Source organism: Nylanderia fulva, unplaced genomic scaffold, assembly GCF_048542155.1.
Source record: "Nylanderia fulva isolate GAGA-0341 unplaced genomic scaffold, ASM4854215v1 Scaffold30, whole genome shotgun sequence".
Lineage (NCBI taxonomy): Eukaryota > Metazoa > Arthropoda > Insecta > Hymenoptera > Formicidae > Nylanderia > Nylanderia fulva.
In genome coordinates, this window is record NW_028190369.1 from 1,801,603 (window position 1) to 1,819,225 (window position 17,623).

General features: G+C 30.6%; 1 protein-coding gene across 1 annotated transcript; it reads right to left on the reverse strand.

The window, feature by feature from the left end:
* Positions 1 to 12,315: 12,315 nt before the first annotated feature.
* LOC114930599 (very long chain fatty acid elongase AAEL008004-like) lies at positions 12,316 to 14,867 on the reverse strand. The gene is made up of 4 exons (XM_029302439.2): positions 14,648 to 14,867; positions 13,817 to 14,091; positions 13,119 to 13,421; positions 12,316 to 12,839 (listed from the first exon to the last, which is right to left on the reverse strand). Exons 1-4 carry the CDS (start codon positions 14,691 to 14,693, stop codon positions 12,672 to 12,674), a joined length of 792 nt encoding a protein of 263 aa, XP_029158272.1. The 5' UTR covers positions 14,694 to 14,867; the 3' UTR covers positions 12,316 to 12,671.
* Positions 14,868 to 17,623: the final 2,756 nt, after the last annotated feature.

Sequence of the window (17,623 nt, forward strand, 5' to 3'; positions counted from 1 at the left end):
TTAATAAAAAATTATAAATATAATAAATATATAAATTTAATCAAAATTTATAAATATAATGTTAAATATAATTTTTTATTAAATATTTTATAATTTAAAAGTTTTTATTAAATAAATATAAACTTTTCCTTGACTCCCAGCACGCTAATTTTCTGTATCGTTAAAAATCGATTCATCTACAGCGTGTTCGTTAATTTATATTTTCATCGTCTATTTTATTTCAATGTGTTTGATAGAGACAAAACTAAAAAATTGATAAATAAAAAAGGTGATTATTTAAATTATTTATAGTGACATGTTTATTTCGATTATCGTACATAATGCAGATTGTATAATTGATTAAAATTTTTGTTTTTCTCACTTCCGAACCTTTTCATTGTTGACAAAAATATCTCAAGGATTTTATGATTTAACATTTAATTGCTTTATCATATAGATATATGCAAATTAAGTATATATATTTGAAAAAAATAATACTAAAAATAATACTAAAAAAATCAGGGGAAAAATGAATCTGGTCTTGGAAAATCTGAAAGTCAGGGAATTTTTTTTTATTGAGTCTGCTGGACACCCTATATTCGCTTATAAATCGGTTGCGATAAATCGTGATAAATTTTCCGTGGCCGTCGTCACGACGTTCGTAGCGTTGAATTGTCGAGTGTAAGGGATGCTCGTGGTCGTTGCATCCTGGCAATTACTGATTATGCGGCCAATTGGCACGAGACAGGCGGCGCGTCGCACGGTCGGGATTCAGCTTGAGATGAGGGAATGATCGAGCGAACGGGACGAGCTTGCACTTGCTGCGCTACAACGGATGCGCGGATGCAGCTGCCAGCCGGTCGGCCGGCCATCCTGCAATTTCGGTGAATGCGGATTATGCCGCGCGCTCGCCGAAATATTCATTAGCGTGCCTTAATTACTCTTAATTAATATTGACGGTTGCCAAGGAAAGATTTGAATATGTTTATTAGGACGAAAATTATATGACGGATGTTTCAGCTTTAATTTGTTGCAATTTTATGTGACATTTCTCTCATGACATATTTCGAACCGAATAAAAAAAAAAAAAAAAAAAAATTATATATATATAATATGGGAAGGAGAATATATAGTTATAAAAACTTATATCATGACTTTCTTTTATTGCAAGCCGTTTCTTATTGAATCAAATAGCGGAAATCTATTTCCCGTTTTATCGCCACTAAAAGTAGTCTCAGCGTTATGATTGTTTCTTGTTTGCATTTTAAGTAATCGCTCGAATGCTACGTGTCACGAATTGGCGAATGAAAGAAATAAGTATATTTCCATGAATAAAATCTAGCACCTTTCTTCGACTAGCTTCGACATCGAGAAAAGTGCGGACGCGAAGCAAGATTCAATGATAATTAATAGCTCTTCCATTTGCATACTACTTCTTCGTGCGCCCTCTTAGTAATAATTAAGCGCTAGCCAAGTTTACCGGTCGCTCGCGGTACCGGCATCATCTCTTATCGTTAATTCGGATTCATAAATTTCTCGGCGATTTAATCGCCGCTGCTTGTGCGGGCGCATTTCGCGAATGACCTCATAGAAGTTACACGAAGCGCTCCGTGATTGAGTGCATTCGCTGTATTATGAGACGTATACTTGAACGACGACGCAAGCCGCGGGAACGCAATAATTGTCGCAATTATTTTCCCTGTTCGGCGACCGCAATTATGCCGCATCGTTGATGATTTCCGCAATAGCGTTTGTGATTTTGTCGCATTGCGATCGATCCGTTCTAGTCTATATGTCATGGGCGAAACGTTTCGAGCCTCGCGCGATTAATGTTCCGAGCAAGTTGAGATCGCTGTAATTTCGATACGTCCAGATCTCTCGGTATTGTAGACGTATAGACATGAAATCGTAATAACAAGCGGTCTAAAATGATATTCGTAATGTGGGAAACTGCATTTGTATAAATTATGCATAAATTATCTGCTTTGAAATGGAATCGTAAATAGTTTTTACATAATATTGGTAGTTGTGACAGGAATATTATAAATAAATGTATTGTAATACGAGATTTTCGATGCGATATGTGTTTGCATATTCTCTCTCTCGAAATATACGTTCTTTTATTAATATAAATACACACACACACACACATACGTCGATTATTATTAGTGGACTGGAGGAATTAATGTGCTCTCGGTAATTCGATGCGAACTTTATATATATCTGATGTAGCGTCACGTGAGAGGTGTAGTGCTAATGGCTTCTGCTCGAGCCGATTACGTAACCGAGCGATGAGTAGGGCAAGTGGAGCAGAAAGGAGGACCTCCGTGAAAGATAGAGGTGAAGTTCTCGAATAGAGTGAAACATGAATAGGAAGGGTAATTGAAGTTCTTTACGGGCGAGTGATGGAAACGAGACGACTCAACTTGCATTTAATTCACGACTCCAAACTTTGTCCAAGTGTTACATTCTCTCACTATTTCGAGTGCTTCCGAAGAGATCTCACAAGGCTTCACACTCAGCTTGATGTATCCTGGATTTTTTATTCATTCTTTCAGCTGCAATGCATAATAATACGATGTAATTGTGTCAGGGTATGAATGAATTAATTTTCATCTTTTTCGATCAATTTATTTACGAATTTTATCCGATTTTAAACTGTTTCTGTTTTTCATTTATTTATTCCTAATTGAATAATTTCCGAAAATTAGTGCTTTTGTATTTAAAATATTTGTATTTGAATTATGAAATTAATGTGTGGACATAACACAACATACTGCAAGGATTTTGTTAAAATGATTTAAGAGATTTTGAAAATCATTATTTATTAAACAGTAAATGTACTTTATCGCTTTGAACAATTTGATTTTACAATATTACAAACTAGACATTCGATATATAATATCGAAAATAGAAAAAGAGTCAAAGGCAACAAAGTAGAGCAATCCGATGGAGATTATTCCGTATTTTTTGGTAGTTTTTAAGCGTCAATTTCATTTCTATATAATATTCGCGTGACCAACTCAAAGTCGTGATTATAGCTTCGTTAGAAATTTGCATGAAAGCGTATTGAATTCCCAGTTGTTATCCACTACCGGGAATATAGCCTCGTTTGATGAAATTCAAACCAAAATAAACTAGAAGCCGTATATGTATCTCTCTAATTGGTTGATTTATTTTCAATCTTGGATAGATATATTTTGAAAATAAATCTAGATGACTAAATCCGAAATCTGAGTTTTCTCTATTAGTTTTTTTTTTCGTTGACGCGTATATTTTTATTTAGATTTACATTTGAAAAAAAAACATTCGAAAATATTAACGTTAGAGTTACTAAATATCGACATTGTGGAAAATTGTTAGAATAAAACCGAAAACTTTTATGTTTCTTGCTTGTTTTTTTCAGTGTGACATTTTAAATTAGGTATATATTTTCTTCTTGTTTGTGTATTTTTTAGGTCTTATAGGAATCACTCTAGAGTTTTATTATACATTTAGGGAAATAAATTATAAACAAAATCTGCATTGAACTTATAAATTTTACATTTGCATTACATGAAACGTTTAAAATCGCCAAAATGAGATTCGCATTAATTGTCTACATGAATTTTATAAATCTGAAATTGTCAGTGAAAAGTCAGGAAATTTTACTATTTATTTGGATTTTTTCACATTTGTCTTAATAATTTGAAATTTCTTATTAAATAAATATAAACTTTTTTTTAACTTCCAGCACGCTAATTTTCTGTATTGTTAAAAATCGATTCATCTACAGCGTGTTTGTTAATTTATATTGTCATCGTCGTGTTATTTTATTTCAATGTGTTTGATAGAGACAAAACTAAAACATTTGATATATAAATAAAAAAGGTGATTATTTAAATTATTTAAAGTGACATGTTTATTTCGATTATCGTACATAATGCAGATTGTATATAATTGATTTAAAGTTTTGTTTTAACTTTCGAGCCTTTTTTTTTGTTGACAAAAATATCTCAAGGATTTCATGATTTCACTTTTAATTTAATTGATCTATCATATAAATATATGCAAATTATATATTTGGAAAAAAAATAATACTAAAAAGTCAGGGAAAAAATAAATTTCTGGTCTTGGAAAATCTGAAAAAGTCAAGGAATTTTTTTCATCGAGTCTGCTGCACACCCTAACACTCCTTTTGTTATCTTCCCGCATGAGTTTCTTCGCCGATTCATATGTGGAAAATGCGACCACGTGACCACGAGTGAGAACTATGTCGTAGTGACGGCTAGCTCGCGACGCAAGTGACCCGACAAGCGAGCGGGTCATTCCGAGATATTTAATTGATTTAGGTGCTGAGAACCCAGCCGCGGCCTTTCCCATCGAACGTCGAGAATGCGACCGCCGGACGGAATTCCCGGGACACCCGGTGGAATCGCTTGCGGTCTGCAGGCAGGAGACGCTCGAACGGGAATCGGCATGCGGTCATCGGAGGATCACGGTCCTTTCGTGTCCAAACCTCGTCCCGGGTTTGTCTTAAGATGCGGATGCACTACTCTGTTTGCTCAGTATTATAGATTCAGCATTGCTCGTACAAATAGTCTCTCTCTCTCTCAGATAAAAGCATAGCATCAGTCTCTTATACTACTATATACTATAACAAACATTGCAAGAAAAAGTTCGTTACTCTCGCATTTCTGGAAGAGAAAGGAAAAATCGATTTGATGAAGTATGTTTTAACTGAAGGAAAAATAATTATTTATTAATGAAATCTTTAGCATCACTACAAAAAATTAGGTTGAGATGTATTGCTTAATTAAACATTAATTTGTTACTAATTATTATTCTAAGAATTTGGCTCCTATCTATTAGCAAAAAATAATATTAAAAATAGAGCTAAAATGATATTAAAATAGCTCGCTATTTTATCTTCAAAACACTAGTAACTAGAAAAAAAAACAAAGGTTCATTTCCGAATGAATTACTCACTATTTAATATTAAAAGCGACAATAAATGAGATATAGAATAAAACTGTTTAAAACAGAAAGTGCGAACTCTTACAAGCAGACTAACGTGCCAAGGATCCATTCTTCGAAGTCTCATGGCAATTTCCTCTTCATCGTTTTCGACGTCTTGGCACAAAACGAGAGTCGGAAACGAACGAGAGAAAAAGAGGAAATGGTTGAAGGAACACGAAAAAACCATGTCTGGACACGGCAGTATGCTCGCGATATTCCGCGCACGCTTCCACGAAAAATTGACAATCAGGAATTTGTTAACTCGCGATAGAAGCACGTTTCTCGTAAAAATCGTTTTCTTTCGTAGGAATCGACTGAGTCCATCTATACATTTTTTATACGATTTATTTATTCATTTATCTTTGTGTAAAACCAAAAAATTTATCAAAATTTATTTTTTATTTCTTATTGACACAATTATAATTGACTAAATTATATTAAAAATTATATATATATATATATATTGAGAAAATATATAGCCTTTCATATTATATTGTATTAATCACTAAAAAATATAAAACAAAAAATCATATTACATATTATAGACAATATCGGCGATATTAATTTGTTAATGTCAAATTAAAGATAATATAATGATTTTAACTTAAAAATATTCTGTGTTTACAAAATTGTCTAACTGTCAAAATGTCCCATCGGAGCACTCATTTTTGCGCTGTCAAAGCACTTATATGTCAAATTTAATACACCTTCCATCTTCTCTCTACCATGACATTTAAATTAAGGACGATCATAATCGCGTGCACGTACTTTGAAGAGTAGCATGAAATACCTACAGTATTACCTGTCGTCTGTCCCAAGAGAAGCCAACGATCAAATAACCAACGGCATTCGATTGCGTCATCATTTTCTCCTCGACCAGTGGACGATCACGTCCGCTGGAACGTGACAACTCTGCCTTATGATCTTCTCAAAGCGATAACCTCTTTCAAAAGCGAAATCTACCTCGGATCGCAGCATATCTGACGGTAAAATGAACTAAAAGCCGTATTTCGCGGCAAACTTCCTGCCGAGAGTGAACTTGTCCGCTTCCGGGTCATCGGTCATCAAAATAATGAGGCTTCTTGCTCTGTTAAAGGTCGTGTTCACGAGTGTCTTTCCGACGAATTCTATCTTTTCCCTTTACGATAGCAGACGTTTATTTTAAAATTTCCCTAAGTGCATTATACAAATCTGTGCTTTAAAGTTTTATCTATTTATCATACAAAATTTATTCTAATAATTTCTTATTTATTTAACATACTTTATGTGCTATTGAGTATATAATATTCAACGTATTTTAATCAACAGAAAGGGATTAGTAAGTTTCTGAGAAGGTCTTGAAAATTTTGCAGTTGCAATTAATTTAAATTAAATCCTATGTTTTTAGTTTTTAATTTCTACATCTATATCGAACGATTTAATTATTTTAATTATTCAATTACTTAATTAAAACGACTTATTTAAAATCCGCGACTTTTATCGTAAGACTTTTTAATTATTTGATATCTGGAGAAGTTTTTTCAACGCTTTTAAATTAGATTATTCAACGCGAAAAAGCTGTAAAATAATTTTATTCATTTTTAACGAAGAATAATTGATATTAAAGTTGTCAATCGGTAAACAATTAACTTGAACGTTGTTAAAATTAAATTTTAATGTATATTTATACAACCGTCAATTGCATTTAAATTGAGTATAAAATATTAATATATTTTATATTCTATATTAATACATTTTCTATAATTTATGATTATTTATCTTTTTTACACATGTTTTTCACGAAGGAGAAGAAACATTTTGTTACTCTTATTTGTATATCAGATAAATAGTTTTTCTTGAACCCACTAAGAAAGAAAAATAATATTCGAGAAAACGAGAAAGAATTGTAAATATTAGCGGAAAATAACCAATTATGATATTATTATTATGTTTATATAACTGTCAATTAAATTAGTTTAAAACCATTTACTAAATTTATCTTACGTATTTATATTTGATAAAGCAATATATGTATAGATACACATTAAATTATAATAATTAGTATTTCAATATATAAATAAAACTTTAACTATAATAATAATAATAATAATTAATAGTAAATATAAGATGAAAATAAATATGCAAGATGAAAATAAATGTACACAAGATGAAAATAAATATACAATAAATAAAATAATACTAAATGATACATAATGATTAATAATAAATAAAATAAAAACAAAGTATAAGTTGAAATGCAAAAATTGGGTACGCTAAGAAATAAGCTAATACGTTAATTACTTATAAGCTTGCTACGGCTTTGATAATAGAGGTTAATGAAAGCATTACTGAAACATGCGTATCTTAATGTGGAAGTGACAATGCTTATTTTGTATTCCCGCATTAAAAAATATTTGTTATTTGCATATTTATTATAATATAATATTTTTCCTTGCAATACAGTATAATAGTAGAGTATACAGACTTTATATTATAACAGACAAAGATGCAAATAAAACGGACTGATAATACCGTTTATAACAAATTCGCAAAACCATACGTTATTTATCATACGTGATTGTCGTATTTTATATGTTTATTATTATACAAAATATATATGGCTCCGCAATAATACTTCTCATACAACTTTTAGTAGAAATATTCCTATTAATTTGACATTTATTACCAAAAATTAAGTTTGGATATTTTGCGTAATTAAGCATTTTTGTAGTTTGTTACTAATTTATTATATAATTTGAGAATATATATTGTTCTTATTTATTGTTTCTATCTAAAATGAGTTGATTTGATAAGAATCATTACGCTAACATTTTCACTTTCGAAAAATATTTATAGCGAATCGTAAACTAAAATAAATATATCAGAATTTGTTGCTAATTAATCACTGAAGGTACTGCAAATAAATTTTGAAAATTACGATAAATTCGCGTTTCGAACAATAAATTAGTAAGAAATATTAGCACTTAATTACGTAATTCATCCAAATCTGATTTTTCGTGATAAGGGTGCGAGATTAATAAGGATATCGAAAATTTTTGTCGGTCGACATATCCAAAAATTAGATTTTCAATCAAATAGAGAGCGAGGGTGAGATGGAAATAATTCTGAACTAAATCTTGCAAAATGTCCTGGGAAATTCGAAATTGTCTAGTAGCTCAGTTTTATCGATACATTTTTCTAATGAAAACGATAATTTCTTATTATTATTACTGATTATAAATTTTATTTTTTTTCTCTCTTTTATGGCAAAGACATCGATGACGAAGACGAGAACCACTATTGGCGGATTCTACTTTCGCGATATTGCCAGTCTTGTGATATCGAACTTGTAAAACTTGCGTAATCAACCGTGAGATTGCATGTGGTCTTTCGCGTCGAATTCCGTTTCACCGTCGCTTACACAAGCATATAAACTTCCCGCATATTTTTCTTTCCTCTTTCTCATCTGATGTTCTTTCTATTCTTCTTATTTAAACAAATTAGAAACTTTTGATCGTAAAAAATTACAATTTTTGTTAAAATTATTTTTTTTTATTTTTTATTTACTATAATATTTTTAAATGATTTAATACAGAATGCACTGGATATAAACAGATATACACGTTGCGTCTAAAAAGTATAGTTAAAAAAATATAGCTATTTTCTTCGTTTGTTCGTTCGTCTAGTACACCTTACATTTTTCAAGTTTTTATTTTTGTCATATTATTTTTCCATAAGGTTTACTTCTTTCTATAAGAGATCATTACATTCCTCTAGAGCGAGAGAGTTTTATGTCTACAATGGCTTCCTAAGTATTGTGTACTTATCGGATTTTTCGGCATCGAAAATGTTTTGGACTTTTGTCTCATCGTGTTCGAATACTTTTTGTTGCAAGTACTCTTCGTCGTTCCTATTGTTTCGCGAAAGTTCGAAATTGCAAGTTGCGAGTTATATTTTAGGCTGGTCTAAGGACCAAGGCGGCAAACTTTAAAATATTGTTTCGTGTAATGCGATGCATGTATTTTGAGTGGCCCTCCGTCCTATCTTTCCATGCGGAATGTCGACATAATGCTGCGAAAAACGAAAAGAATCGAGCAGAAGCAGCCGCGCGGGTATAGGCTGATTTAATATTGAGATGAAATATTCGAAAGAATGCAAGAATGGGAATTAGATTGAGAAAACATCGATTTATGTCGTCCGTTCACTATGTATAAAATATACATAGTTGCACATATTTTTGACAACGTAATTAACCGTAATTACCATCTTCTCTTGTAAATTAACAATATTAATAATGTATTCAAAAAAGGCCAACTTATCGAGCAATATTTAAGATGTTGTATCCAATTAAAATTTATTTCATAAACAATATATTAAAATTACAAAAAACCTTCCATATAAACGTTTCAACCGCACGCGGTCTTCCTCAGTATAACAGTGTTACGTAATTTATAATTCTTACAAAAAATCATCCTATTCTTAAAATTTACTAATAGTCCGTTAGGATGATTTTTTGTAAAAATTATAAATTACGTAACACTGTTATACTGAGGAAGACCGCGTGCGGTTGAAACGTTTATATGTAAGGTTTTTTGTAATTTTAATATATTGTTTATGAAATAAATTTTAATTGGATACAACATCTTAAATAATGTTCGATAAGTTGGCCTTTTTTGAATACATTTGTTGTTTTATACAATACACGAGCGAATAGAAATTTTAATTGATATTTCAATATTAATAATATTATACAACGTGAAGGAAAAATAGACAAAATTTTATTCAATAGTCTTATTTCTCAAATAGATCACACGCGGTTTATATTTTATATCGTTTCTTTTTAATCGAACAATCGATAAGGGTTCATGAATCTATCCAAACCTTTCGACGAGGAGATAAATCTCTTCGATCTCCTTTTGATTTTTTCTTTCTCTTGTCCACGCTTCTCTTCCTCACTGTCCTCAATACCAATCGTTTCTTGTCTCATGGACGTGATCTATCGGTGGATCTCCGATGATACGTTCAACTTTGCGCATGCAGACTGCGCCAGGAACAAAGTAGAGCATCAAGATGCGACGGCACGTGATTATCCGTATTCTAGTATCTCTCTTCTGAAAATTCCGCAATGCACGTGCACTGCTGTTCATGATTAAAACTTCTCACTTTTTATCATATTTGTGGTATACCATATCGCGCAACACAAATCTTTCCGAATCTTTCAATTTAATAACTTTTACATACTTCGTTGAATTAAACGGAAAATTTATTTCACGCGAATCTAATCAATTAGAAGCAAAATTTCATATCGTAACATTATTTATAAGATAATAATAATGTATTTATGTGGATGAGAGAGAGAGAGAGAGAGAAAGAGAAGAGAGAAATCTATGGCAATATTTACTTAGGTCGGATCCGCTTTGTCAGTATTGCGTAACTTGGGATATTGATCTTCCCTTAACGGAATATTCTGCAATTGACGGCAAGGTTCAACGTTACAATTTCTTTTGACAACTAAAGAGAGGGTTAAAGGAGAATGAAGTTTCCGCTATGCCAGATACAAAAAGGCGTGTCTTTTTCTCCTCGTGAAAAACTATATAATGAGAATACAAGAGACTTTATAATAACGAATATTATCATCGTCGTAATCTTGCGTTATACAAGAAACGACTTAATTATTCTTGTCGCTTGAGCAAAGCATCTTAGGTATTTATTGCGACCCAAATAGTTTTTTTAAATATCGAATTAAGTGTAAATGACACATTTTTCTTACGAATAATAAAATAAATAGCGTGTTATCTGAAATGAACACGTCGTGTGTAAAATTGTCATGTTACGTGCCGTTCGAGATTAGTTGAAAGCATATATGTTCCAATACTTTTGAATAATTAGAATTTCGCTATGAAACTGTCATGTTACTGTCACGCTGTTAAACAACGTGTCCGATTGCAAATGAATCAAAACACGTGCTCGACCATTCATTACGTAAACATCAGCTCAGTTTTATTAATCGGTTTACGCGGCGGAGAAAAGGGGTTTCAGTTTCCTCGTTTCTGTGCTGGAAACTAAACTATGACAACTTATGGAAACGCGCCGTCACATTATCGTCGCTGTCAGACAACACGTTGACTGTCGCGCCGTTGGCTGGCGAAAACAATAGACACAGCGAAGTATAATGTGTAGAAATGATATAGCAGTCCCTGAGACGTAAAAGCCGAGTGCGAAGCTATTACATTTTAAAAATTTATTAAATAGAATTTACTATGATCCAAAAATTATACATTAATAAGTTGTAGTAATGATCAGTAAGGGCTGATTAAAATTTATCAATTTAATGGAGAAATATATTTGCGTTGTAAAATCTATAATAAATTGTATAAATGTTGAGGAATGCATAAGTGAGAGACGGATATATAACACAACTGCATAATTTTGCAAAGTCAAGTGAAGTCGGTTTTCAGCGTTAATTTGAACATATATCTAAAAGTTTGTTTGAAATATAATATATATAATCGATAAAACAAACAAATTAAATAATGCATTATTGTTATCATGCTCAATTTTACTTCACTTATATATAAACTATATATTTTTTAACATTACATGAACTATGTAAATTTATATGTAGGTACACAATTAGTTGTTTGACTAATTATGTATAAATAATTAATAATTCATTAATTATTAATTAATTATTTAAGCAACTAATTAATTTGTTATTACTACAAAGTCTATTTATTTGTCTTTTTTAAGCATTATAAGGTAGTACAAAACTTATCTTCTAGAAACTATTTTAAGCCTTATATTAAGTCGAGTATTTTCATATGTCGACGAAATCCTTTCTATAGAAGCTTTATTTTTAACTTTTTTACGGCTCTTTCTTTATAATATTAACTTCCAATTGCGTTATATAATAATCTGTAATGTAAAATTATAAAATATCTGCTACTTTTTTATCTATTTGTTCAGAAAAAATATCAACTTATCACCGAGAAATTCAGTTGAAAAGTACAATTTTGGAATAGCATTTTTATTCTTATCAGAAATATGCAGAAAGTTATACATACATATCTATAACTTTGCATGCTAGACCATTTTAAGTTAAAGTAAATTGAAAATTTTTTAACTTGAAAACTGTTTTATCAATATGTATTTTTAGTGAAATTATACTGACGAATATTTTACTCATAAACCTAAGATGGCATTCTGCCAATTTACTAAGTTTGACATTAACTGTCAAGTATGTGTAACGTGACATATGTCACGTTTGCAGGAAGAGGGTTTGCTGTGTTGATATAACTCTAAAACTGTCTAAATTTGCGGATTACAAATTGTAACAGATACCAGATAATATAAAACAGATTCGTGACATTATAGATTTATTGAACAAAACAGTAATATTTACTCAAATTTATTTTTATATGTATAATTAGAGAAATAAATTTTTACACAATACATAGAAAATATCTAAAATAATATAAATAATGTTATAAGAGATAATAATTATAACTAGTAGCATTTATGCGAAAAACGTTTATCGATTATTAATTACAAAATTTTTCCTAAATTTATATATTATATATATTTAGAAATATAAAAAAACTAGTGTAGAATTCGATTATACGAAAAAAAATAAAATATTTTTTTATTCCGATAAGTTTATAATACAACATTCGATTATATAGAATCAACAAACGACGATTTTGCATAACAATCCATTACGTCTTTCTCTTAGGTTTGTTGTATGTCTTTTGATAGAAATCATAAAATAGATAGAAATTTATCATTAAATTTCCGATGAACAAGAAGACCTTCCAATGCGATTCGACTTTGCAACCTGGCAAAACGTTTTGCAACAGATACGTGATCAATACAACGAATTGCACCTACGATATAAAAGAAAACATTTCAAATATCACTAACTTGGATTTTTGATAAATTAAACGTGAGGAATATTTAAAAGTTGTAATATAAAATTACATATTTTATATACTACATTAATATTATATTTACATATATATAATTGCAAATATATACGGAATATTGTTGAGGTTTAAAGGCAATATTAATTAAACATATAACGTAAATAAGAATAATTTGAAAAGAATATAAATGACAAACTCGAAATACGTAAAGTATGTGCAGAAAAAATTGGGAGTATTTACCATTTGTGCTATAGTTATCCATTTCTTCATAGGTGCTATAGTTTTTTGAACTTCCGGTCCCCACGCTGCTAGGAAGTAGTAGGTGTACATTATCACATGTATGCCACTGTTAACTAAGCTGTTCAATAGTATGGGGGCAACAGCATAATATCTTACGGCTGCCCATGCGAAAAGCAAGGTAGTTATATGATGATATACATGCAAACCAGACACTTGATTATTTTTTTTCCGTAATATGAATACGACCGTTTCGACGTAGTCCAATATTTTTAACAGAAAAAAATACCATGCGCACTTAACTAACTGCAATATAATATTTATACATATTATTAAATAATTTGCATTTTTATTTTACGGAACGAATATGTATGTGTAGTGAATAAATAATGTAATTATAACATTATACATATTTATTCGATTATTAAAATAAATATATTTTGATATATGAAAGTGTACATCATTAACTAGATATAAAAACTTATTTTATTTTTCTACTTATATTTCTCGCATTATTATTTTTCAAATACAACTTCGTTAAAAATTTAATCACTGAAGGTTATTGTTTCTCAATGAGAATCAACATAAAATCGTTCTGAAAATAGTAAAAAGAAATGCATACTGAATTTCTTTTCGGATTAGACTTGTAAATATATATCTGTCAATGACATACATCTCTTTCTTTATATGTAACTTATTACCCTCATTGGAGTATCATTGTAGGAGTAGTCAAGAATGACAGGGCATATTAATTTTGAGTTTGAAAATAAACCGGCATCGATGTGATCGTAAACCAACCAAGCGTTTCCTACAATTTGGATGATATTGTACCATTTTATAAATGTTTTTAATGAATATGGCTGCCTGTTCTTCATAAATCGAGGCCCATAAATAAATACTAAATAGAGATACGCGACTATTAAAAGTGGCACCTGATAGGAAGACTTGACTAAAGGCAAATTATCTCCTCGTGGATCTGAAAATTAAATTAATTGATTGAATTATAAGAAACGATCAGGTCAAAAAACTATACAACTTGATAAGCATTTAAATTCGTACTTCAACATATGTAAAGCATAATTAATATATTACGGTTATATCTGGGTTTTGCACGAGTGAACTCATATTCCCAAAATTATTTATTAAATTAATATTTATACATTATTATAGATTATATAACGTTGATGTATTACGTAGCTTCAACTAAAAATGTCTATTTCATTCGCTATTATCATATTATATCGCATCATTATCAGTTATTTGCTTTGAAAATATTACAAAATTGAAGAATTAAATAATAAAATGCCATTTAGATTTTAATATGTTTAATAGTTAGTTTTTTTAACAAAGTTTTTTTACGAATTTTTTTTGCAAACTTTTTTCCTTGAAATTTGAAAATATTTATTAATTTTACCATTAAATTTTAAATTTAATTATACTATAATAGCTTATTTGTAAAAGAGCAATTGTATTTGTATGTGTGTGCTGTTATTATAATAGTATAAACAATATAATAGTATAAATAATCTTACCAATCTGGTTTGTCCAGTCATGATGAGCTTGTCTTAAAAAATCCATGGAAAATTGGCGATTTTGTTTGTCGAATTGTGCTTATAATCTTGTTTGTTAGATTTTGTTTTATGACAAAATCTCACTGTTCGACTAATATCGTTTGTTAATGTTTTATTTCGTAAAGTTATTTAACAATCAAAATCTATTGATCTACGCTATCATTTACTATGAACAGTCTTCTAGCACATTCATTGTATTTATACCGTACGCTATCGTGAACTTTGCACCTGGGACCTGATGCAAGAATACGTATTTTCTTATGTGTGACCTCGTGACTCTGATCGCTGTTTTTCACAGCACCAGAATGTAAATGTAACGCACGAAGTTAATCAAATAAGATGACAACAAAGTATAATTTAATCTCAATTAATTAATATAATTTATGAATACGTTTTTTTTAAATCGAATAATTAGAGAAGATTTCCCTGTTGATTTAACATAAGATAATTCAAAATTATTTATATATTACGAATTTATTTTTTACATATAATTATAAATATAATTGCAACACACACACATACAATAAATTTCGCTATTTTCAGTAATATTTTCAAACTTGTGTAATATGTGTGTGTATATAATATTCAATTTCGCATTTTATAGGCATTAGTTTCTTGAATATTCTATATAAACATAAAATTTATGATATATGCATTCATATATTTCTGAAGTTGTTCAAAGTTCATTTTTTAACTTATTTATAGCAAAAAGTGATTGTGTGTAAAATAAGTTTTGCATTAAATTTACATTTGTATAACGGAAAGCATTTAAACAACTTTAGGAATTATATGAAAGTGGAATTGAAAGGGAAATTCTGTTGGATACTTTTTACAGAAAATATAAAGCTCTCAAAAAATGAATGAAAGAAGAGAAAAGATTTCTTAACACCTTTTTGGCATTACATAGATCGCGCCGGTTCTGAATCGTGTCGGCATTATTCCGCTTCTTCTTTCCGCGATATGTTGCGTCACTGACAATGAGTGAGAGAACGCGCCCAGATTTATTTCATATTAAACGCGCACTATTATTTTATGCGCCGTCGGACGACGATGATAACCCCGCGACAAATTATCACCGGATTCCAGTTCGCACCGGAATTCCGCCTTTTCTTCCGTGTTTCTGCTGTTCTCGCTTCCACGGGACAGGAAGACCGCGCCGTTAATGTTGCATCGGTAACTAAATTTCGCGAAACTTGATTGCGGCGACGACGCATTGACGAAACTGCGCCGACCGGCCCGAAAATGAATCATTACATTCGAGTGTAATCACGATGACATCAATTAAATATTGCTTCAATTATAAACGAATTTTGTTTATTTATCTAAAGATAAGAGAGGTTGAAAAAAAATCGATTTCTCTTAATTTTCAAATAAATTTAAGTGCATTTCTTAATGGATTTTTATCATCTTATCGAGTTGATATGACATTTAACGTCGGAGCTTCGTATCTGCAGAAAAGATTTATTAATGTTCCATTAAACTCTCTGATACGGGAAAAACTTATTTCAGTCTTCGCGGGAACATCGTTCCTCGTTTACCGTAATGCTACTAAATGCTACTATCCGATACTCTGTATACATGGTTTATGGTGCCAGGCAAGCCGGCAAAGAATATGGACGTTCGAGCGGGCGAGATCAATCTATCGGATGACCCCTTTTTTTACCTGGCGATTGACAAACAAAAAAAAAAAAAAAGAAAAAAAATGAGAAGGTCGGGTCGCCTTAAAAAAGCAACACATCGATGTGTATACGAGCGAAAAACGATCTACGAGGGAAAATCCGACTCGTGCAATCCCGAGGACGTAAACGGGCTTGTTGGCGACAGCCCTCGATACCTGTCCTCCCATCGATGCACGTCGACGCCCAATCGATTTCGCCGTGGTGTAAATTACGTTCGAGGGCAATGTTACCGTCGCGACTAGACAAGTTTTCGTAAGACGCGCGAGGTGAAAAAAAAAATATATTATTGTACTTACTATAAGCGAAACGCTCTTGAGGGATTGTTGAATTGAATCGGTTTAAGACATTTTGCTTTAGTGAGACTTCCTCTCTTGCAATCGATTATGGAAAAGCTCGATTAGCTATGCTTAATATATCCTTCTACAACATTGCAGACTTTAGTACTTTCCAGTCGTAGTCTGGATAGCTCCTTAGTGGCAAAAAGTTTTCGCTTTCGTCTCGGTACTTATCTTGAAAGTATGTATAGAGGAAACAAACTTCTGGAGAGTTACTTTTTTACTCATTTAAATTCAATGCAATCATTGAAAAATAAAGGATATACGAATAAATAACGAAAAATATATTATACATGTAATATATGTATAATAAATATGCAATATAAAATAAATAATAAACATATGTAAATCCATTAATGTTAAAAAGGAGATATTTTTAAACTTTGACATTTTCTTTTTTATCAAAAATTCCATCTATAAAAATGACTGATTCTTTGAAATAGTTTTTTTCCAATATAAATCTTTGATATTTCTTGGTTTTTTGTGATAAAAATAACTTTTTACTTTCGGGAATAAGACAAGTTTTATTTAATTATCAGCAAAAATTTTCCAATATTATCTCGGAACAGTTTTAATAAGTCTTTGATATAAGAAATATTTTTTTATCATGACAATGTTATTAAAAAGCAATGAATGAAAAAGGAATCTAATTCTTAGCTTCCTCTCTCTCTCTTTTCTATATGAATAACGTGAATGCTACCGGAAATTCCGTATAATTAAATAATTTAAGTTTCAACTTGAAAACTATTGTATTAATTTAGCGCTAACAACAATCCATATGTATGCAAAATCACTTGAATATTTCGTTTTATCGTTGTATCTCATTCAAGAAAAATAGCGATAGAACAACAGGAAAAAAGAAGTAGCAAGTCATGAATTATATAGACGTTGGAATGTAATACAAAATAACGATGGATTCAATA